Consider the following 23,791-nt stretch of genomic DNA (forward strand, 5'->3'; position numbering starts at 1 on the left):
GAAGAGCCGGCTTTGCCTCTCTGTTTCCATGACAGCCGCTCTCTTGCAGCATTCAGCCGTGGGACGGCCTCTGCATCTGAAAGCAGTTCCCAGCGGCGTTTCAGAGCCTCTCGTTCTCTTCCTTCAGCTGCTGCGTTTCTTCTTCTGCTTCTTTCTCCGCCGTCCCTGTCTGCGTTTTTTCTTTAGTAAAACAGAAGTGTTTCAACTCAACTCGACGCAGTATCAAGCATCATTTGCATCTGAAGGAGGGCTGAGATCAGCCTTTGTTGTCTTTGTAAATTCTTTAAGACCGTAAGGTTGAACTCTGAGCGAGAACACGCTTTAATTATTCACACCAGCCGTCCTGTAAAGATTCAGATATTAGCTCAGAAACAAAGAGAAGACGTGTTTTTTTCTTATTTTGTTGTGTATTTATCTAAAAATTGGATGCAGACGTGTGATTAAAAAAACCTGGACTGTGTTGATGTAGAAACAGATTGATGCATCTGATGGGTAAGATAAAACCTCAGAGGCTTCCAGTAACAAGTTAGAGAAAAACAACGACCTGCACTTCCTTTCCATCATCGTTCAGTCATTTGGGTTAAAAGCACTCTGACCTAGATGAGTCTTATTTGAGTTAAAATGTCAGCTGCTCAGGCTTACAGGTTCAAAACTGAAAGAAAATGTCTCCAAAAATTCTCAGCAGTGAGGAAATCCTCAGCTAAAGAAAACACCTGCAAGGGTCTTTGCTAACAGACACCAGCTGCGTTTCCAATACAAATGTCAGCAAAACACAATTTTTCAATTTCATTGTTTCCATTAATCAAGAAGCACCCATAAGATCACTAAAAAACATTTAAAAACATGCTGCGCCTTTATCCTCCAATTATTTCCTGTTGTCTTCTCAGTAACTGCATTTCCATTGACCAGATAATTGTGCAATTTTATATTTTGAAAATTCACTTAATGGAAACACTCCAAACATTTTGGCGGTAGAACAAGGTGGTTTTTTTGGGTTGTATATTTTTCAAAACTTCAATAGAAACACTTTTTTTGCATTATGAGTCATGTGATTAACAACTGAATGTTACTACTGGTGGGAACGACAAAGAAGATGACACGAAGTAAGAATAGGATTATGTCTTATTTAATGACTTGTCAGACTTATTCACAAACTTATTCACGTGTGATTTTGATTGCGTTTCTTAGTTAGTTGAAACACTGCAATTGCAAAATTGAGCTTTTCTGACTTTAGCGGGATATTGACCAACTTTTGTGCACATTTGAAATGGAAATGGAGCTAATAATGTTGAAAAACACAATATTGCAAATTTTTGACTTTTCAAAGTCAAAAAAAATTCCACATATTTTTTTCAGAAAATTTCTGAAATTTGACGGCGCAAATTTACTCCTCCATTTTTTCCCCCCATCTACAATTGCCCTAATACAACGTCATATTTATTAATACTGAGAAATGTTTATTATAACTAATAAAAGCCCAATAGGACGTCTTTCTTGGTTCGGGTTTGTCTTCTGAGACGACAACAAAGAATCAGAATCGGCTTTATTTGCTAAATTTGGGCAAAAAACAAGGATGTTTTACTTTGGTTACACTTCGCTCCCATTAAAGACAAAAAATAAATTAAACTTAAAAAAAAAAAAGTATACATACTATGTTTTTAGCAAAGAGGAAGACAAGGTTGAATCAGTGCAAATATATATATAAACTGCTTAACTTAGTTCTGCTGCATTATTTTTTTTATAATGCAGCATTATAAAATTATTATATCTGTCTTAGATCCATGTTTTAGACTAACCGCGTTAGTCATGGTTGTGGTGGCAGAAATCCCAAATTACTTAATCAATTAACAATCTGTGCTATAATAACACTGCTGTTTGCCTTCAGATTCGACAGATTCCCACCAATGTTGCTCATGCTGAAGCGTGACATCTACATATTTAAAGTGACAGCGTGCCATTTTTCTATCTTCAGGATGTCGGTACCTTGGTATCAGTACTTGCACATAGACTGCTTATGTAACTTTAGCAGTTTAACTGTGAGAAAAGCGATGAAAGACTGGAAATCCTCCATTTGTTTTAGCTCTGACAGCTGCTGCAGCTGCTTTATTGGAACCAGGACATGGCGGATTGTTCCGGTATCCTGGTTCCAGTGTGCTCTGTAACCCATCATCTTTTTTTCATAAAACATTAAAAACGCTGAATAACACATGTGTGACTGGTAGGGATGCAAGCAACTATTATACTTAAGATTAATTGTTGATTAATGGTTTATTAAGTTAAGATAAACTAATGACGTCCACTCAGACCTTCTTTCAGTGTTGTAGTTTGACCACCATCCAGCAGAAGGCGCCGCTGGTCATACTGAATCAAGATTTCCAAAAATTAAATCTTCAAAAACCACAAATTGTATTAGCCGATAAAATCGATGTATCGCCATTACCACCTTTCCGTCCTTCGTCCCCCCTTTCCCTCGTTTCACAGTGTGCTTTTTTGCTGCAACTTCTGGCTCCAGATACAAGGAGAAACATTTCATCTTGGAGAAATTTATGGAAAACAATCAGTGCCTGCACTGATGCGGTGCAGGAACATCACAGCTCTGAGAGCTGAGCAGCAGTTGGACTTTTAAAAGATTTATTAGCGCTCCAGAAAACATGGAGCCGGCTTGTTTTATAGCGGCATTTTCAGACTTTTCTCTACTCTTTCCGACGTCATAGAGTAAACAAATTGAAGTCTGATTAAACTGGTACGGATATCACATTTCCTGGAGGCGGATCTTCATCTTTAATGGGGCTCACACAGCAGCTTCTCTCTTGATTAAATCGCAGCGGCGTAATGAAGCAGAAACGAATTCCTCTGTGTACCTGCTGCATTTCAGTCTGCACGTTTTTTGTTTTTTTCCCCTTCTTGGTGGGAGTGTGACTGCGGTCGCTGCTGAAGGTTTCTGAGCTACAACCTCCAGAAGACGGAAAGACCAGAGAGCAGCTGCTGGCGACAGAGGAAGAGGGGAGGGAGGGCGATGAGGGGAGTGCTTGCTTGTTGTGAAGAAAAAGAAAGAGGTGTTCCTCTGCTTTCTCTCAGTCGGATTCAGCCAGCTTTGGGGACTCCCTCCTCCTCCTCTTTCTCCTTTTCCTTCTTTTAATAATTATCCCTATTTTTCCACCAGTGCATGTTTGTTGCACGCAGTCGAGCGGCGACTGCGAGGTGCGTCGACCGTGCAGCATGGAAACCAGATCTCTGTTCAGCCTGCACAGAGCGCTCGCTCAGCCCGTCAAGATGTGCATGTTTGATTTCCCCGTCACCATCCTGGACGACCTGGTGAGCTCCGACGCCGCTTTGCACCGAGACGCCTGCCTGTCTGTAAGCAGGCGTTACATTTTTAATGTCTGCTCGCGTTATTTTTTATTTATTTATTTGCATCTGTGTGTGCGCTTTGATGCCTCCCGACTGAACGTAGGAGTGTGCATGTGCCAAGCTGTCTCGGCGTAAACAAAGTCTGATAAATGTATGGTTGGTTTTTTTTGTTCTGGTTTTTGCATGAAAAAGGCAGCAAGATGATATCTGCAGAGAAAATGTGGTCGCTGCTGTACGCATGAGTGGTTTACAGTTTGTCACGTAAAAGGGCTCTAAATCTGCAGTTATGCATTGTTAACAATACACCCAGTGTCGAGCGATTCGATTACGAGTTTTAGGGTCACGGATCGATTTTTGATTTAGAAATGATTTTTCTATTCAAATAATTATGTGACTGAGAACAGGAAAAAATTGTGTAAACAAACATAACATTTATTTAAAACAGTCTCATACTGTATAAAATTCCATGAGTTTATATTTCTGCATGAACTTCTGTAACTTAAATTACCAGCACTAGGTTAGCTTAGCGGCTTGGTTTTTTCTTAAATAAATAACAAAAGAAATCAAATATTTGTTCAAAAGCAGAGTAGCAGAGTGGGCGCATAACGCCAGATGCAGAGTAATGGGAGCGGCAAAGACTACAACTTCAATGCATTTTAAAATCGATTTTTGAGCATTTTGAATCATTCAGGATTCCCAGAACTAGGAATTGTTCTCATGTGACGTCACACTTCCGTGAACTTTGTAACTGACCGAAATCTTGTAACTGACAGCAGTTGCTATGGAGTTGCTATGGCAACAATAAACAAACCACAAGCTAAGAACTAGCTCTGGCCTCGTTCCTATCTAACATATTAACAATATAAGAACATTACAAATATTACTCGAGAACAATTTTGGAGTACTCTACCCACCTTTGTGCAATAGTAAGTGTCAGTGATATTTACTGTAGTACTTAGTGCCGAACTAGCAAAATTCGCTTAGCTAATGTAGCTTTTATCTGCTAGCTAAGACGGACATGTAGCTTACGTGTACGTTACTGCATGTATTTACTCTGCCAGCCACCAGAACCTCGTTATTCACACGAAGAGTTTGTAAGTCATTTACTAAACCTTTTAAATATTGATTGTATGGATCAGTGGATTTCAGGTGAAGCTCCTCCATGGTGTACGTACTCTTCCTGTTCACTGAGAAGTTAATCAGGTGTGTAGGTCAGATTGCATGTGTAATTAATATTTTTTTTATTTTTCTCCAGACTTATAAAAGATGCTTTCTTTTTTTTCTGTGCAGAATATAACAAAACATGTTCCATCTAAAAATAAGTCCCATTATATTAAAGCAGTCATTTACAGAGCCAGTGTTTGTGTTGTGAAAATGTGTCAGTGAGTTTGAGTCAACCTGCAACTGAGTGTGGTGTATGTTGCTTCTTTCTGGATCTCTCTGTGTGTGTATGTATTTGTCACGTCAGAGATGATTAGATCTGCAGTCTTTTCCTGCATATCTACAGAATAAACATCTAAACAACGTGGATTTCTTCATTCTGTAGCATGTTATTAGGTGTGCAGCTCACATGAGCTTTTTCTTTCATCCAGCGTGTTTGGACATGCTGTTTTCTTTTTGCGTCACAACTTTAAAACTAAAAATTTTTTTTTTTCCATGCAGAATTGAACAAAACCTGTTGTCACTGGGTGAGAGGCAAGACACACAGTCACCTTTTCTGACTGCAAACACAAAATATTACCACGTATTTTTTATCTAATTTCTACTGCATATAATTTAGTACACTTGAAATAAGACTAAACTAACTTACAAGTAACTTTTTAGAAAGATACAGGAGTTAAATGGTTCCTTAATAATCTTCCACTGGGAGATTATTTCACTTATAATATGGCAAAATGCCTTGAAAATTTTAAATGTCAACTAAAATTCAGCAAGAAATATGAGCTTGTTTTAAGTCAGTAATATTGATTTTAAAAATGTGCTAGTCCACTGGCAGATTATTCAAGTTATAAGAAAATTTTTTCCCATGTTGTAACTCAATAATAAAGAATTATTTGGTATCTATATCTTGCTGAAAAATGACTTACAAGTTTGTTTGGTCTTTTATCAAGTGTAGAAAGATTTGAGAAATAGAAATTAAACCAACAATGCTTGGCAAAATGTGGTGTTTTTGCCCTAGTGTGCAGAAAGGCAACAGGCTGAGAATTTAACTCGGAACCTTTTTGTTTGAAACGGTGGATGTAGCTGATCCCTTTGAGTAAAACGAGTGTTAGTTTTAAAAAACTGGTGAGTTTGAGTCAGCCTGCAGCTGAAGCACGGTGGTGGCTGCCTCTGTCCAGCGACTGTATCTGTGGTTTTGCAATGTATGCTTGTCAGGTAAAATTAGATTAAATCTGCAGCTTGTTGCCCTAGAGCAGTGAAATTGATTTCTGTGCTGCTTTCTTTGTTCTGAGTGACGACATTTCCTCTTTAGAGCAGAAAGACTTTCTGCTGTTTTTGTTTAATCATCTCTGCAGGTCAGAGATTAAAGCGTGGACTTGTTTACATGTTTTTCTTTGTATCCGTTGATTTTCTCACCCCCGCCTAAAGCTCAGTCTTGTGGCTTTTGTCTCACGATCTGAGTCGAATTTTCTCACCTCAGCTCAAGATGTGACAGATGCTTTGCTGGGTTTTCATAATCTCTCTTCTTCGTTGGTATAAATCTTGTTTGCGTCTTTGTTTTGTGCCACACCAAGCACGCCAAAGCAACCATCTCCCCACAGAGAGGCCTTTGATATTCTGACATGTTTGATCATGTCATTTCCTTTAAGGACAATGCAATGCTTCTTTTGTTCTCTGCAGATTAATGATGACTACGGTAAATTGTTTTACCTGCTACCTGATGTTAAGGCTGCACTTTAGTTTTAATCTAAAGTGCTTATTTTTCTAGTGCTTTGTTTTCAAATGTTCCTTTTAGATATTTTTGGATAATTACTCCTCCTCTCTATTCTCCCGTTGGGCAATTTTGCTTTTATCATCCATTATATAATGGTAGTTTGTGATTCATGCCACAGTGGAAAATCATTATTAGATATGTTACTTTTAGACTGTGTTGCAGGCTTTTGTTTTTAATCTTGGCAGTTAAATTGTAGTTCTGAACACTGCTTGTGTCAGTTAATTCTCATAAAACAAGCAATATCATTTACTTATTTATTATTAATCCCCTTTTTTCACTTCTGATGCCGGTACAGATATCTGAAGTTTAGTACCGGCTGATACCGATCCAATACACAAAACCAGTGCTGACTTAAACTTAAAATTTCAGGTTTCTTTTTTTAAAACACAGTGTAGTGAATTACAAATGTATTTGATAACTCTGCACCAGTACCGCTCACTTAAATACACCAATAGCTTCAAGTTTGGTAAAACATGAAAAACAACTTTAACTTGTTATAACGAAACTGAAAATGACAAAAACAATGCAAAAATAAACTGATTCAAAAAGTGAAACAAAATCTTTCTAAAACAAATCTCTAAGTCTGTAAACAAACTCAAAAAAGAGAACATATTCAAACCTTATTGTATTTGTTTAGCTACTTGTTTTTAGACATTTCTTTTAAATTTAAAGAGTGAAAATCAAAGTTGTATCTCCTCACAATAACTTTTCCCCACCTGGATCCCTCTAATTGAAGCACTGAATAGTTCTTTTAACTTTATTTGAAGAAAATATTAGGATTTATTATTCAGTTCTGTGCAGTAGGAGGACGTCTGATTATGGGTGCACTGCAGACATCTGTGTATAAACTCATCTTCCATCTGTGAGTTATGACTCTGAAGTTCTGACTCAAAACCAAAACTGAAAACAGCAACCATTTAGGAGAGACGGTGTTTGCAAAAACTAAAACTTTTGCTGCCATTAATCCCAGATGAATGGTGCACTCATGTAACGTTGGGTTCCTTCAGATTTACACGCAGCTGTTTGGCATTCAGCCCCACATCTACATCTTGGCATCCATGTTTCTTGTTGTTTCCAGCCTGTGAGTGAAGGCTGTTATTGTTCCAACAGCACTTCAGGTGAAAGCATAAAGCTACATTGTTGTAGGAAATGTTCCCTGACAGTAATGTCCGATGAATCTGTTCACATAGACACTGTTGCCGTCTCGTTCTCGAGCTCAGCTTGTCTCAGCTCTCACACCTGATTGTGTTTCTACTGACCTAAATTCTTCTTTGGGGTTTAAAAAAGTCTCCTGACCTCACTGCAGTGGGCTTGTTGTCGTAACGGGGTCAAACTGGGTGATGAGGTTGAAATAAAGACCAGCTTCCCATGAATCAGGAGGAAATCATTTAAGGCCTTCATCCTAATCTGAAACTTTTAGGTGAACATGATTGAGCTTTTGTGTTTTGATGTTGCCTGAAATAATGACGCATTTCTTCACTGCAAAAACATATCTAAGTATTTTAGTTTCTATTGCAAACTAGGGATGTACCTATCCACTTTTTTCACTTCCGATACCGATATCTGATGTTCAGCATTAGCCGATACAGAAAAACAGCACTGAATTGAGTTCAGACTTTTTTTTTCTTCAACACAGACATAAATGTACTGAATTACAAATGTATTTATTTAATTTAATTATTTATTTATTTAATAACTCTATATATGTAATATTTACATATCTTTCAACCAACTAACCAACCAACCACCTACAAACCAAACCCGGTTGCCAACCAACTCCTCCCCAATAAATCAACCAACCAGTTTATAAAACCACAAACCAACCACTCGATCTACCTGCCAACAGACAACAGACATCTACAACAGACGATGTACAAATAAAACCAACTAATCAATTATCCGCTGACTACTCACCCCTAAATAACTCAACCAACTAACCAACCAACCACCTACAAACCAAACCCGGTTGCCAACCAACTCCTCCCCAATAAATCAACCAACCAGTTTATAAAACCACAAACCAACCACTCGATCTACCTGCCAACAGACAACAGACATCTACAACAGACGATGTACAAATAAAACCAATTAATCAATTATCCGCTGACTACTCACCCCTAAATAACTCAACCAACAAACCAACCTACCTATCTTTCAACTAACCACTTGCAAACCTAACCCATCTCCAAACCAACTACCCACCAATAAACCTACCAACCTACCTATCTTCCAACCGACTACTTACAAACCCAACTAATTGTCTGGCAACCAACTACTCACCAATAACTCAACCAACCAATTTATAAACCCACAAACAGTAGACCTACCAACCAACCAACCAATCTAAATTCCTATCAGCTACCTACCAACCAATCATCCGCCCACTAACCAAACACAACCAGTCGACACTGGTTGGTGAGTGTTTCAAACACTCACCAATAATAATTAGACCCAATTATTATTGGTTTTACTGTAAACTAATCTTGCTATTCCTTCATATTCTGTTGGATTCAAAGTGCAACTGCAGCATATTTGTTTTGTTTCATGGTAAAAGTTTGCTGCATTTAATTAAATTAAAATGAACAGTGAACAGTATGCTGAACAGACCAGTGTGTATAGGTAGAGGTGGATTTCTGTCTGTTTATAAAAGCTACCTGTCCTCAGTTGTTGTTTTCAGAACCAGCTGTGGTTCTGTACTGGAACAGCTTTGGTGGAGTCGCTCAGCAGTTCAGTTAGAGTTCTGAAATTTACTCTGGTCAGTGAATGCAGCTTCAGTCAGCACTGAAGCTCTGGACAGCTTCTCTGGCTGACTTATAAATAAAATTCAATTATTATTCCATTCTATTGTTTTATTTAAGGAAAACTTTGACTTTGATTCAACCAACCAATATCTTATTTATTGCTCAGCTTTATGCAAAGGTCTTCCACAGGCCTGAGTTTCTATATTGAAAAAAGATCAAAAAGCACTTATGTAAACGTCACCACTAATTGACAGGTTTATGTTTCATGGTGTGTGATGGATATAAAGCAGCCTGGGTGGTCTGCAGACTTTAATTTAAGTAAAGAGTCTTAGAGCACTCCTAATAAGGTCACATTTATATTTAACTGTTGGAAACTTGAGTGTTGGATTAATCAAACATTTAAATTTTTGGGGGGAGTTTACTCCTTTAAGAGCACTTGAGAGCAGATGTTTTAATGCAACTTCCAGCTAAAAACTGTGAACTTGGAATGACTTCAGCCAACTTTTACAAACCTCTCTGTTATATTGGTGATAAAACAGGCCTGTGCACAAAGAAAAGTTTAAATGTTTCCAGCTACTCATGCATGTAGATGTCAAGCTGTCATTTAGCTGTGAAGGAAATGGGCGGATGTCTGGAGACTCATTGATAATGTTCGGTGAATATGCTCAGCAGTCGCCGTCTCGGAAGAAACATTTTGTCAACAAATAATGAGCCCCTGTAGAGAAGGTCTTATTTTATTTTAGCTTGTTTTCAGGCGAAATAAATCTGCTTCCAATTTACCTGTGACGATCTCCAAAAGTATGGGAATAGGGCTCTGAAACTCATTGCCAAGACGACAAAAAGAAGGGGTGCAGATAGGAAAGCAAGGTTTTTATAATCAGACAAAAGACTATGATATCACAATATAGACTTTGGCAGCCAACAGTGGCTCCAGGGTGTGTTTAAACTCAGAGGGAATTGAAAAGGGAGTTGGCAGCAGCTGTACAGGTGGATGTTGAAGTGATTTGGGGAGGCAGAAACACACTGGAGACAATGTCTGGGCAGGGAAGGAGTGCAAGAAGAAAGCAGACAATGGAAAAGATGCAAAAAGGTTTGGTTTGCAGATATTTAGTCTGATGCAGATGCATCAGAAGATTTAGTTTTCAGAAATGTACACAGAAGAAACTGCATTTGCAAACTGCATTTTTTCACTACACTTACAGAAACAGAAATATTTTTGGTCTAGCTTCCAGTGCAAATATCTCAGTACACTTGAAATATCACGAAACTAACGTTTGTCAAGAAATAGGAACATGTTTTAAATCAATAATTTCTTAATATTGATGAAAAATACTCATTCCACTTGTAAATTATTAAACTGGATTACTGGATTATTTCACTTAAATCTAGTACGTCTTCATCCATATTAAGGAATTATTGACTTAAAACAAGCTCTTATATCTAGCTGGAAAGTTACTTCTCAGTTAGTTTTGTCTTATTTAAAGTGTACTAAAATATTTGCAGTAGATTTTTGTGTTTTTTTGCATGGCAGACTTGACCTAAATCAGCAGTTAAAATAAAGGATACATGCATAAATGTCCTCAGGAAAAAACAAAGAAAAAAAAAAAGTGCAAGCAGAGTTTATTGACTGTTTAAAGAAATGGCCGCCACGTTCCCTGCCTTGGTGACAGTTACCAGGTTGCCTCACAGCTGAGCTTCATGTGTTTCTCACTCGGCTGCAGTTGGCATGAGAAAGCTTTTTTTTTTAAATGCCAGGACCTCGGAGGAGAACCTGAAAGGCTCCGCTGGCTGTAATAATAGCTGGGAATAAATCCAGAAGCTATTAGAGGCGGCTCAGACCAGCAGATTTCTCTCTCTGCTGCGCTTTGCGTGTGAACGAGACGCTGCTTTCTGTAAGAAACTCTCTCTGCAGCCGAGCTGGTCTCAAGATCAGTGAAGAAAACAAAAACCAGCAAAACATCTTGTTATGCTGCTGAAAATTAGATCCTATTAATCTCTTTTGCTAGAATCGTTAGCTGTGACCCAGATTTCTCCTTCTGCCCATTTTCGTTCCTGAAATACATTTTATCACAGAGTATCAGGTTTTATTGGTGTAAATTTATTTTAGCATACTGCAGGGATTCAGTGTTTGATTTGTTTCGTGGCATTTTTCTGGTCAGGCTACTGAGAATTTGTTCTCTATTGTGTATATATCTCTAAAAATATAGTTTGTGTTTTTGCATTTCTCAGTTTCGCCTGCAAAGGGCTCTGTGGTGCACATAAACTTTCTCTGCCAAGTCACCTGTTTTACCTTCTAGTGAGTACAGGTGTGTTGTACTCATCCATGAGAAGTGTGAAATTTGCTTTGCACTACAATTGTGGTAGAAGACGGTTTGCCGTACATAAGATTTTAAAGCAATCCCCACTTTTAGTGTTTCTCCCACAAAATATCTAGTGAAAAAGGTGAAATTAGAGGAAAATTTAACATGTCAGATATGGAAAACCTCCAAATTAAAACCACTACTTTTACTGGTGTGTTATAGGTCTGACCTGCAGATTCAGATTTTCTTTCTTAAAACTGAAATTAAAATAAAAAGTATTTTAAGTTATATTTGATATATTCAACTGAAAATAATATGGTACATTATTATGCTATAAAATGGCACTATGTGCCTGGAAAATACATAATGCTGCCCTGTTAAGGATGAGCAGGGGGTAGATTGGGTTGTGAGAATATGGGTGAGACAGAATATGGAAAAAAAAAGCATAACTTCTTTTTGTTTTGATTGGACTTGTTGATTATTTAGCTTGTAGTTTATTTTAATGTTGACATGTTTAATGTCATTTAAAAAACCTTTTAAAAGCCTCCAGGAAGCATCAAGAACTATTAGTAAAGACTAGGACTGGGATAAAACTATTGGTCGGTGCTGAAACTCTGAAATATGTTGACGTAGTGGAAAGTCCCCTTCATAAGCCAAACATGTAATCTTTTATCTTCCTGTTTGTTGTTAGTTTAAAAATAATCTGAGCATAGATATTGTTATGAATTTGTTCTGTTTGGACCAGATGAACCCAAATCAGAGGTGTTCAGAGTTCCAGCTTCCTTTAGTAAATTATTAGATATTTTTTCTGATTAAAGCTAGTTGTTGCTGATCCATTGTTGTCGTGCCGGTGCTGCTGTATGAGTTCACAGAGACGATGTTGCAGAACTGGACCAACCACCTCAGGTATTCTGTGGTAAATTCCTCTGTTTGTGTAATAAGGAAGTCCCCACTATTACATTGCGTCATCTGAAGCTTTCGCTTTCCTCCTCGGTTCCTTCAGCGCGTCTTAATGCACTTCCCTGTTTGTGTTGTTGCTACTGGGATGGTTTGACAACCTCAACAGGAGGTTTCAGTTCTCCTCCAACCCGAAATGGACCGGCTCGGAGGACTTCTCTTAAACCGCCTGCTGTCTTCTGGGAACAAGTTAATTTTTTCCAGTGTTGCTCTTTGTGTTGTTGACACAGCTGGTAAAGTAAACACGCGCGAGCCGAGCGGCCGTGGGGGTTCGGCCAATCTGTGACGAGGGGAGTGGGGTCTCTGATGGGTTTTAGACCCGGCTCCGCGTGGATCCGGTTCTGATTGGAGTCGTTATGTGGTGCTGGGCCCAGTGGAGCTGCGGGTTGCTGGCCCGGATTGGAACCTGCTGCTGGGACAGAGAGGATTATTACCATCCAGTCCAGAGATCAGACACACAGGTTAGATGTTTTCCTTTGATTTTCTAAACGAACCACTGGATCTTTCACCTACTTAGATTAGCTGGAGCAGTGTTTGTTTGTCTAAGAAACTCTTGATGCACCATGAACCAGACACAATGATACTCAGCCATTCTTTCATTCTAAATAAGTTGCTTCTTTTCGGGTGATTTTGATGATTTAATCCAAGAGTGTCCAAATTTTCTGTCACATCGAATCAGGTGGGCTTTTATAATTTATCGTTTATTGTTTATCATGAAAGGATTTTTGATTTATCTTCTCTATAAGTTGCAATTATTAATGGTAAACGAAAAGAGATGTTATAAGAGCACCAATAAATATCAGTAAATTCAAAAATATGATTCAATTAAGTTACTAAGTGCAGTGTAGTGATTATAAATCTTTTTTTTTTTAAGTAAGTGGAGTCCTAAATTAAGCATGTTGTAAGTGGAAATATTTTTCAAGAACAATAATTGTGTTTGCAAGCACAGCCATACAGTTACTTAAAAATAAGTAATAAACAGCAATACTGCAAATGAAATAAAATCCAGTCCATATTGCCCACCTCCAATCAAATGTACTTGCAGGCCAAAAAAAAAGAATAAAATAAAATAAAATCAAGTAAATAAAATAGTCAGATTTTATTTTATTTTTTGTATTAAAGGGACATTATTCATTCTAGATCCAAAACATAAAAAGTATTTCAGACGAATAAAAATAAAGGTTTCAAATCTTTTTTGGGGGCTCGATTGAACAAATTTATTCTCAGTATAAAAACCGGATTTTGGTAACTTTTTGATATGCTTAGCTAAGTTAAAAAATAATAAAAATAAAGGCAGATTTGGATGGATATGGTTCTACTTAGTATAAAAGCTTGATTATAAAAAGATGTATATTTTGTGTTCTTAACATTTTCCATTGTGAGAAAATTATTGGGACAAATTTGTATTATTGTAGAATTGCAATTGGGGGGTCGCATAAAAGCAGTCCAAGGGCCACAAATGGCCCCTGAGCCACACTTTGGACACTCCTGGTTTAATCTGTTTGTATATTTTTACGCTGATTGTAACATCTAATCTAAATTCCTCCGAATCAGCCTGAACACATCGTTTCTTACCTCTGGTTCTCGGGACACGCTGTCCTGCATGTTTCACATGTTTCGGCGCTTCATCACAGCCGATTCTCCATCAGTTCCTCAGAAACCTGTTAACCACCAAACAATGTGAACCAGGTGCATTTCAAAGCAGGGAAGCATCTGAAACATTCAGGACGTTGGCTCACAAGGACCAGATGTTACAGAAACAACAGCCTCCATGTTTGTTGCAAGGCTTTCTGTTAGCATTAGCTGTTTATAGATCAATGATCGGCCAGAAAACTGCAGTTGGACCACTCCTGTTTTAAACAGTTGTTTTTAGAGATAAGTAAAAGAAAACTGGAAAGTCTTGTATTTTGTTGCATGTTTAGGTCAGAAATGTTAATCCAGACTTTAATCAAACAGGTATTTTGCCTGCGACTTCAGCAGGTAAACGTTGCAGAGGACCGGATTTATATCAGGAAATTGCAGTGCAGTGTTATTACTTCCAGCTCTCTCTGGGACCTTTAGCATCTGGGTCAGCTGTGTGATTCTCCTGAATATCTTATCAGCATGTAAACTGTATATTCATGGCAACTGGAAATAATGACCTACAAATATTGGATTGCAAACAGCACTTTGTAATAGACTCTCATGCAAAAAATGATATTTGTGTTGCCTGTGGGACATCTGAAGAGCTGGATGTGGTCTCCAGTCCATAAATCGCCCAGGTCTGATCTAAAAACCAGCCACTGAGTTTTTGTAGGCTTTTAATAATAAAGGCCAAACACAGCAGCCAGCAGTGAAAGTGGTTTTTATAAGGGAGGAAAGCTAACAGGAACATAAAACTTCGCCATGTTGAATGGATTCTCACAGAAAACGTGGGCAGCATTTGAACAAACTACATAAAATATTTTTATATCAAACATTTTGTTGTTTTATTCCATATGAACAACACAGATGTTTGTAAACTGGTTTAATTAGCAATTTCTACACACAATCCTCATACCTAAATAAAGAAAAAGAAATCCCTGTCAAGCTATCAACATGTAGGAGTTATGCATGAAGCATAACTACTGACAATATTACAACTTTTTTATGCTGAACAAAGGATTTGGCCACGCAAAAGTAACAGCAAGCAGAGTGCAAAGTATCTGTGATTGTCTTTCTTCCCATGTGGCGTAATTGCCTGAAGGCTGGTGGGAAAAGTACAAAACAGTCTGTAACTATAAAAACTATAAGAGCCATCAGGGGATTTGCTGGGGTTTAAGCAAACAATAAAATCAATTATGTCAACATTTCTCACTTTTTTCCTCTTAAACTGAAGTTAGGCTCTCAATCGGCAGTGATCAGACTGACTGACCGTTATGTAACACCGGTGTTGGGCTGAAACATCTGTAGTGTATCAAAGAGGATACAGCAAGGCGTAATGGTGGAGCAGACTTCAGTGTTTAATTATTTAAAACTCTTGCTTCTTAACACAAACAAACCAAAATTATGAGCCACAATTCATTTTAAAAATCATTCTGAAAGTATTTTTGGCACTTGCTGTATAGATATGTTGCATGTTATTGTTTAATCCGGAAATTTCTTGCATGCGTACAACGCTGGAGGGCAGAAAGACTATAAATAGTAGAACAACTTTGCTTGGAGATGCAGGTATTATTAATTAAGTTCAAAGGAAAAAATCACGCAGAAAAGCCATTGATGAATAACTCAAAACCACTCATATTTTACTTTGTTACTCACTTTCTGTGTGGGCTACGCTACACATAGACTTGTTGCCATCGCAACTGACTGACAACATCTCCACTAGTGTATCAGGATTCAATACCAAAAAACACTCAAACATTTCTCACACAAAGAACAGAACATTTAGTCCGTTACAGATTTATGTTGTCAGGCTTCATGTGATCATTAATGAGTGATTGCTGTGGTAGATTAACTACCGCTAACCACTGCTATTAGCTAAGCTAACACAGCGGTGGTTGATTAGTTAATTTAAATACCTGATCTACTGATGATGTGTCATAGATGATGTGTAGGTCGCCTTTTTTATTTTGTAACTGAACACAGCACATCTACATATTAAGATTATCAAAGTCAAGCTAGCTTAACTGACCTTCTTCCCTCTCATTTGCTATTTTTTTTTTATTATGATTTTTTTCCTGACCTTTCTGACAACTTAACAGCTAAACCCCTGGTAGTCATTGTTAGCAAGGAGCTTTTTTCCTTCTGCCTGGCATCACTTTGCAACATGTCTATAGGATCTACTTTGAAAATGCTGAAAACGTCTCAGATTCTTGATCAAGTTCAGGCTGCAGCTCCTGCATCTCTCCGTCTGTAGAGCTAACTGATCTCTGTGTCTGAAACAGAACAATGGCCGTCTTCACGACAATACTTTCATCCCATTTACTGTCACTCCAGCGCTGTGGCTTCACGGCAACATGAAGCGGCTCAGACGGCTGACCTCAGCGGTTTGTTGCTGTGAGGAGCTCTCAGTCTGAGACGGCAGGACGGGCGGCTCGCCATCGCTCTCTGCCTGAATTATGTTCATTTACAAACATCAGACTCAAAACAGCAAGATGCCCTGGCAAAATGTAATAAAGTCTTATTGCTTTATAAATTGGCAGCCAAACACAGGGCATTCTTCACCCATTACACATTCTGATTGGTACCGAATCATCAGTGTCTATGCTTAAGGTGACTTATTATGCTTTCTCAAATTGGTTAGCATAGGTTTTTGGTTGATGCAAAACATGTTCATTGCGTTTCTTGCTCAAAATCATTCTTAAATATGGGGTTTTAGTCTGATAAGTTCTGCTTATTTCGAATTCCTTTCTTAATGTGCTGTTTTAGGGCTTCTGTCCCTTTAAATCTGAATTAGCTGCTGCTGGCCACGCCCCAAACTCTCACACTTGAAAATGGCTGCAAACAGATGCACAATTATTGAACCGTTCATCTTTGACAAGCAGAGTTGCACCTCCTGCACAACCAACAAGAATGCTGCTGAATATTTAGTCAGCAACAAAACAATTGTCTGTTCCAGCAGCCATTGTACAGCACATATTGCTTTGCTTGAGTTTTTGGATAACCAGCCAATACTGATGTTAGCAAAATGTAGTCGAATCGATCCAAAATATTGATAATGTCGATACCAAGTCAGTATCGGTATTAGATGAATCCTAGCATGATGAGATGGATACTTAAAATTTCACATTTCCTCTTGAAATTGTATTTTTTATTGTATTATAGATTCTCAATCTACCAAGAAAAATTATTTTGATTTGCTCACACATAATTGTTTATACTTTGTTAATTTAGAAAGCTCACAATAGTTCTTCTACTCTTTCTGTTTGTTGTGCATATTTGTCATGAAAGTATTTTGTAGATACATACAAACTTCCAAATTTTTAACAAAATCATTCAAAGATAAAGAAGTTTGATGATATATTGTACTTTAAAAAATGTCAGTATTGGTACAATAACAGCGATACAGGAAGAGAGGGTTTAATTACTGAAGTTTTAGGCTTAAATTTAATTCCTGTTGAATTTAAATGGTTGTTATGGTCCCTGCTTTAATAAGTTAATTTCTGTGTTGTTCTCTCCAGCTGTTTGTCCTTTTTTCTCGGTGTCCTATAACTCTGCAGTTTGTCTGGGAGACTCATCGGCTTTTTTATTGGCAACAGATTTATGTTTTTTGTGGAGCTCTTGAGCTTGGCAGCGGCCCCGGTTTAACCACGGCTCTTCACCAGAGGGGTACTGTGTTAAATGGTACCCTGACAGTCAAAAGTAAACTTTCCGAGTCGTTCAGTGTTTCCAGGACAAGAATAACTTCCTGATGTCACTGCCCTGATTTTCATTTTAACCCCGCCGGAATGGAAATCTTTCACCAGATGCGTGTCTGCTGGTTTTGGATCCGCCCTGCTTCCGTACTCGGATGTTTTTCCTTCCTAATTCTCTCACAGCTGTGTCGAAGCAGGAACGTTTCTGTTCCTCAGGGAGCAACAAATCATGTCAGAGCGGCAACGCAACGGCATGCTCTGGTATCGATTTCCAGCAGATGGAATAAGAGCTTCACTTAAATCGCAGCAGAAGGAAAGTTGGACCTTTGGTTCTCCTCTGAGAGATTTTCGGGATATTAGTGTCCATCATGCTTAGCCGAAGCTTTTTCTGGAAGCTAACGCATTCATCAGCTTTAAATCTTAAAGTTCTCAGTGATTTGTTTTGAAGATAAAATTTTTTTAGTAGTGCAGCTAACGATTAATCAATTATTGTGGCGATTAATCGATTAGTCAGGTTTTAAAAATTGCCATGTGCTGCAGATTTTTCATTTAATCACTTAAGCTTATTTTAGACAATGATAAAGATATGCAAAAATCCAAATAAACAAATAATTCAAACATTTAATTTCCAAAGATGCAGTGAAATATCATTCATTTAGTCTATGCTTGATCGTTTGGAGCAAAGGATACAGTGCTAAAAAAAACTACAAAATAAATTATCGGTTGAGAATTTTTCCTCAACCGATCATTAAGAATTGGATGCAAGAGGTGTTTAGTAGGAGAACTGACAGAATTTGAGCCATGTGAATCTAAAAATGCAACTTGTGGAGTTCTGGGTAGAATATATTTACAGACAGAAGGTTCTTTTTTTATCTAAAATTTAAAACATCATATTTTTTGTGCAGTTTTGGCTTAATTACAGCTCTGAGTATGTTGATTTGTTCAGCAAATTTGCACTCAGTTAAAGATTAATCGATTTACTAAATTAGTTGACAATTAATTCGAATAACTGATTAATCCTGATTAATCTGAGGGTTTTGTTCAGGGTTTTTCATGAGGGTTGGAAGTCATGGCTCATTTCCAACAACCATTTTCTATAATGTCAAATTTTAAATCAATTTGGTAATCTATAAAAAATTTCTAAAAAGTTAAATTTAGATGCTTTTTCTTGAATGCAAGAACTTTTGCAGAAATATGAGCTCGAATAAGTAGCGGCACAAGGAATAAGTCAAATACTTCCTGATCAGCTTCACGCAGATGCTTGAGGTTGCACATCTGCAGAGTCTCAGTGGGTTGTTTTGTGCTGAGCTGCAATAATGAAGCACAGATGGTTTTAGAGGAATCATCTGGGTCACACTGACATCTGCTGTGAGGTTCCTGGTCGTATTCTCTCTTTGGGTTTCAGGTGTTTACCGTACGTTTCTGGCCAATCTGTTGGAATATGTCAAGTTTTTGCTCTTGGTGTCACCCATCGAGGTCTTAAAGATGAGATACGCGGCTTTTTGAAGGAACCCGGATGTTGGACAAATTCCTTTTTAGTTTTTGTCGCTGTTGGATAAAAAACCTCATATCTCCAAAAGTGTACATTTTAAAGAAATGGAAAATTCAGTGTTTGGTCAAAGTCATGTACTTTTTGTTTGATTGTGACAGAAAAACAAATACAGATATGACAATATACTGGACTCCTCAAAAGTTTAGGGACAACAACAACCCATACACATTTGATACCTCTATAATAATGCTCATGAGCATTATTAGATATGCATGAAAAGGCACAGTGGAAGCTGTCTTGTTGGGAATCTTTCAATGTCTCGCAATTCCGATTTTTAGTGTTTTTCGTGTTTCTATTCAAACGCTAGAAGAAGAGACGGTGTAAACAAATATAACTTTTATTGAAAACAATTGTATGACAATTCATCAGTTTATATAAAAAAAAAAAACATGTTTGTGCGTAAAATTCTGCAATTTAAATGTCCAGAATTAGATTAGCTTAGCTGCCTGGCTTTTTCTTAGTTAATTAATTTCAAAGAACTATTCAAAATACATGCAGTTGACGATGCGGCAGTATACTTTTAAATAGGACCAGCAAGGAATAAGTCAAATATTCAAACGTACAACTTAAACGCATTTTAAAATTTATTTTTTAGCATTTTGGATCAATTAAAAATTCCCAGGATTGGGATTTGTGTTTTTTTTATTTTCTTTTTTAATGAAAACTTGGATACATCCCAGTGAGAGCTGATAATCTTATTGTGAATAAAATTGCTTTAATATTGCTGGTAAGTAATATCTGACCTTTCTATCATTATTTATCTACTCACTTTAATGTGTGTGGGTGGGTATTTAATTAATTGAAACTGGCAAACACACTAACGCTAACAAAATAAAACTAAGGTCTGATGAAAAACGCAGAAAAATTATAAATGTAATCACAAGGTTTTGATGCTGCTTTTCAGACGCACTTTTTCTCTTCAGAAATTCAGGTTTTGATCTCTTAGATAACAGAAGGAATGCATTTTGGAGACGCGTACTTTTCCAGGACTACTAATTTATTGTTGGGTTTCCTTTTCTTTTTATACTTGGAGCCGTTTCTGTACGTCATTGAATACCTCCAGGCTTTTCCAGCCATTTGTTTTCTGCTGCTGATTAAAAACAGACTTAAACTGATTTGAGCTGCTAATCAACTAAATAGCTTTACGGCCATCTAATTCAGTTGATGGATAGCTTTGTTAGTGGGAGCCTACTGGGATGTTTTCCTCCCTCTGGCCACCAGGAGGCAGTGTTGGATCCTAAATCCACTGAAGCTCCTGTTGTTCTATGAATCTAAAAAAAGCAACATTTTGCAGTGGAAGAGCAAATAATACAGAGTGTGAGTCATGTTTTTGCTTTTCCTGTATGTTTTGTCCCCCTAATCCTGTTGAACAAGGTTTTTCTTCTGTTCTTAAACGTCTCTTGGCATTAAACCAGTTTTAAAGTTGGTATTAAGTCGCTTTGTTTCCAACATTTTGCCACCTACACACAGTTTGTTTCCATTTCTTTAGATGGTCTAGAAGCAGAACATTTCACCTGTTCAAATTTTTAAAGTATTAAATAAAGACTCTTGGATGCATTCCTGCTGAAACACATCTTATTGTTGGAGCTGAAGTCCTGCTTTCCGTTAAGCTGTTATTTTTGGTGTTTGTCACAATTTCAACTGAAAAAAATGGGAACAAATTGTGTCTTTTTTTGTCAGACTGAAGAGAAAAAACTGATTAAAGTCTGAAAATGGAGAACGACTGAAGTAGGCTTTCAGATCACACAAGAAAGTTTTATTTCAAACGTTTTGCACAGAAAATTGGGGTCATATTATAGTAAAATGTGACTTTTAGTTTAGGGAATTAAAGAAACAGATCTTTAATAATTGATTAAAAATATATTTTTTAAAATTGTACCCTGGTTTCAATTTTTATTTTCTAGAATATGAAGATTTAAATTTCATATCTGCAAAAAGTTGTATTTTTCCACTAGATTTGTGTGTTAAATCATCAATATCTTACATCAGAAGTAGATTGACTCAGCTTAGATAAAATAAGCTGATAGAATTTAGAAAAAATACAAAAATAAACATTTATTTTAAAATATATATTAAAAAAAACAGATGCAATCTAAAAACAGTAATTATGGAAACTTAAGGCCAATTTAATTGAGTTTTTTCCTGCTAGATTACATTTGGATGTTTTTGTAGGCTAACATCAGATTTATTTTGTGTGCACACAAACATATTTCAGTGAATGTGTAAATAAGAAGAGTTTTAGTTGCTTATACCTTTTTTTTTTTTTTTTTACCAGAGCGTTTCAATAAAAAAGAGCAGTTTATCCTGGCTGACATTTTTAATGTTTGCAGATAGTTGAGCTGCTCTTGTTTCAGTGTAAATATGGGATTTGAGGCTGAAAGCAGGAACATAAACTGTACTTGAGTTTGTTTTCTTTTCCCATACTGTCCTGCTGCCATAGTGAGAGCATAAACAACACAAGACCATCATTTCCCAGAGGAGTGACATGAGAATGGAGGAGTCAACGTTGCCTTCAGGGACACCTCCGAGACCTCCACTTCACAGCACCTAAGCTAGTTTTTTAGCTGACTGTGAAGAGTCGGAAAAGATCACATTATAAAGATCACAGTAGGAATGCTTTATCTTGACAAAAACCTGAAAAGCAGCATGGATTTGTTTTGGTTTACATCATTATTGCGTCATTAGGTTTCTAGTTGCAGTAGAAATCTGCATCTGAAAACATCAGAATGTAAATAATGGAACTTCACAGAAAAATTGACAGCTAAAGGATAATTTATTTTAAGCAGGGGTCTCAAACTCCAGTCCTCGAGGGCCGCAGTCCTGCAACTATTAGATGTGCCTCTGCTGCACCACACCTGAATAGAATAATTAGGTCATTAGCAAGGCTGGGAGAACTGATCTACACAAGCAGGAGGTGATTAAGCCATTTAATTCCAGCGTTTTGTACCTGTGGCACATCTAAAAACTGCAGGTCTGTGGCCCTCGAGGACTGGAGTTTGAGACCCCTGAACTAGAGTGTAGGTGTTTTTAGTCTTTTAAAAGGCTTACTTTTAAATTGTTTTAAATTAGGTTATATTTTTGCTAATTTATCCTCTTAGTTGTTTGTAATTTGTGTTATTTACTTTAAAATACTGATTTCTTCTTGCTGTAGCGTGTATGTAAATATTATTCCAGTAATGTGTAAACATGATAGAAAACAGTATTTTGATCAACATTTTAATTTTGAATTGGCTTTACTAATGTAGTTATATTTGTAACAAATTATTTTTATTTTGGGTATGTAAATTAATACATTTATTCAATTATAAAGGGCTTTTTACAGGTTTTGGCATAATTTCATCTATTTACTTTATTAATGTAGTTCCATTTTGTCACCTTCCCAAAATAATGGCCTAAGCCTCCTTGTTGCCAAATGATGATTTAGGCAAAAAAGAAAAAGGAAAAACTTTTGGCAAAAAATAATTTTGGAAAGTTACGATTTGTTTTTAGTTTTTATTTCTTTAAGATATTTGTTAGTTTTAAATGATTTTTTTATGGGGTTTTGATATAAATATATTATTTGGAGATAGAGAAAATAATATCAAGTTAAAACCTAGTATTTAGGTTTTGATTATTTTTGTTGTGGGAAACATACAAAAAATATAAAAATTATAATATACTACAAAACTTATTGAGTTTACTTATTAAACATGGCGATTTACGTTCCGGCCGTTGGATTTGAGTCGTTTCCTTGCCGAGTTGTCGTGTTTCCGACGTTCGTGAAGGCCTCATGAGGCAGTGGGCGGAGCTTATCGTGAGTCAAGCTGATCCTGAAAGCCACAGACCGCAGGCTGAACCAGCAGAGCTGATTTACAGTCAGACGGAGCCGAAGCAGCTGCCGCGCTTCGCTTTGGACCAAACCCCCCCAGAACCAACTAAAAAACAAAACAAACCTGCGGATAAAGATGCTTCTTCCGCCGCTGTGACCCGTCGAGCCTCCATGGTCTTTTCCCCGGGGATGCTAACCGAGGCGGCCAGCGTCAAGCCGGGACAGCTGCTCGAGATGTTCGACTCGTCGTGGAAGGTTCGGAGCATTTGGGACGGGGTGAAGCTGGAGGTGGTGGAGGACCGCAGCCCAGTGGTTCTGCACAGCTTCACCCATCTGGACCCGGACCTGCCCCTGGTCGAGGTGAGGAAGAGGAGGAGAAAGAGACTCCGGCCCTTTAGAGTAGCTGGTTCTGTTTGTTGTTACTAGGAGAACTGAGTTAGTGAGTCTGAATTGGACTTTTTAGGTTAATTTAAACAAGAAAAGCATGTGATTGTCTTTTTCTGGCTGCAATTCATGCACTTTTATGTTTTCCACCATGAGATGTTCTGATTTTCTCTGAGGTTCTGGTATAACAGGAAAGTGATAAATAATAGCAGATTATAAATACAGCTGCTCCCACGCTGGCACGGGCCTACAGTTACAGCATGACTTGCTTTTCTGCAGCTTTCGCCCTTGTGGTTCTCTCCCTGCTCTGCTCTCAAGTCATTCAGTTAAACCGCAGCTGAAAGCCCCCTGCAGCTGCATCCCTCAAATGTCACGAAACTTGCAGGTTCTCTTTACATTCACGGTGCAATATAGGTCAGATCTACTGTTTGAATCTAGTTGTTTTGAA

At 37.5% G+C, this 23,791-nt stretch overlaps 1 protein-coding gene across 7 annotated transcripts in view; it reads left to right on the forward strand.

Moving 5' to 3' along the window:
- LOC114154167 (ral guanine nucleotide dissociation stimulator) overlaps nt 1–23,791 on the forward strand; it is a 60,748-nt gene that overhangs the window by 5,631 nt on the left and 31,326 nt on the right. For 3 of the 7 annotated variants that reach the window (XM_028032992.1, XM_028032993.1, XM_028032994.1), the window contains exon 1: nt 22,906–23,319. The exons of 1 other annotated variant lie outside the window; for it this stretch is intronic. In XM_028032992.1, the coding sequence (XP_027888793.1) occupies nt 22,921–23,319 (399 nt within the window). In that variant the 5' untranslated portion in view covers nt 22,906–22,920. Of the gene's footprint in view, nt 1–2,816; nt 3,358–12,333; nt 12,746–22,905; nt 23,320–23,791 lie in introns of those variants that run through there. 3 more of the 7 variants (XM_028032995.1, XM_028032998.1, XM_028032997.1) reach the window with 3 other exon arrangements.

The sequence above is a fragment of the Xiphophorus couchianus genome, chromosome 12, assembly GCF_001444195.1.
Source record: "Xiphophorus couchianus chromosome 12, X_couchianus-1.0, whole genome shotgun sequence".
Lineage (NCBI taxonomy): Eukaryota > Metazoa > Chordata > Actinopteri > Cyprinodontiformes > Poeciliidae > Xiphophorus > Xiphophorus couchianus.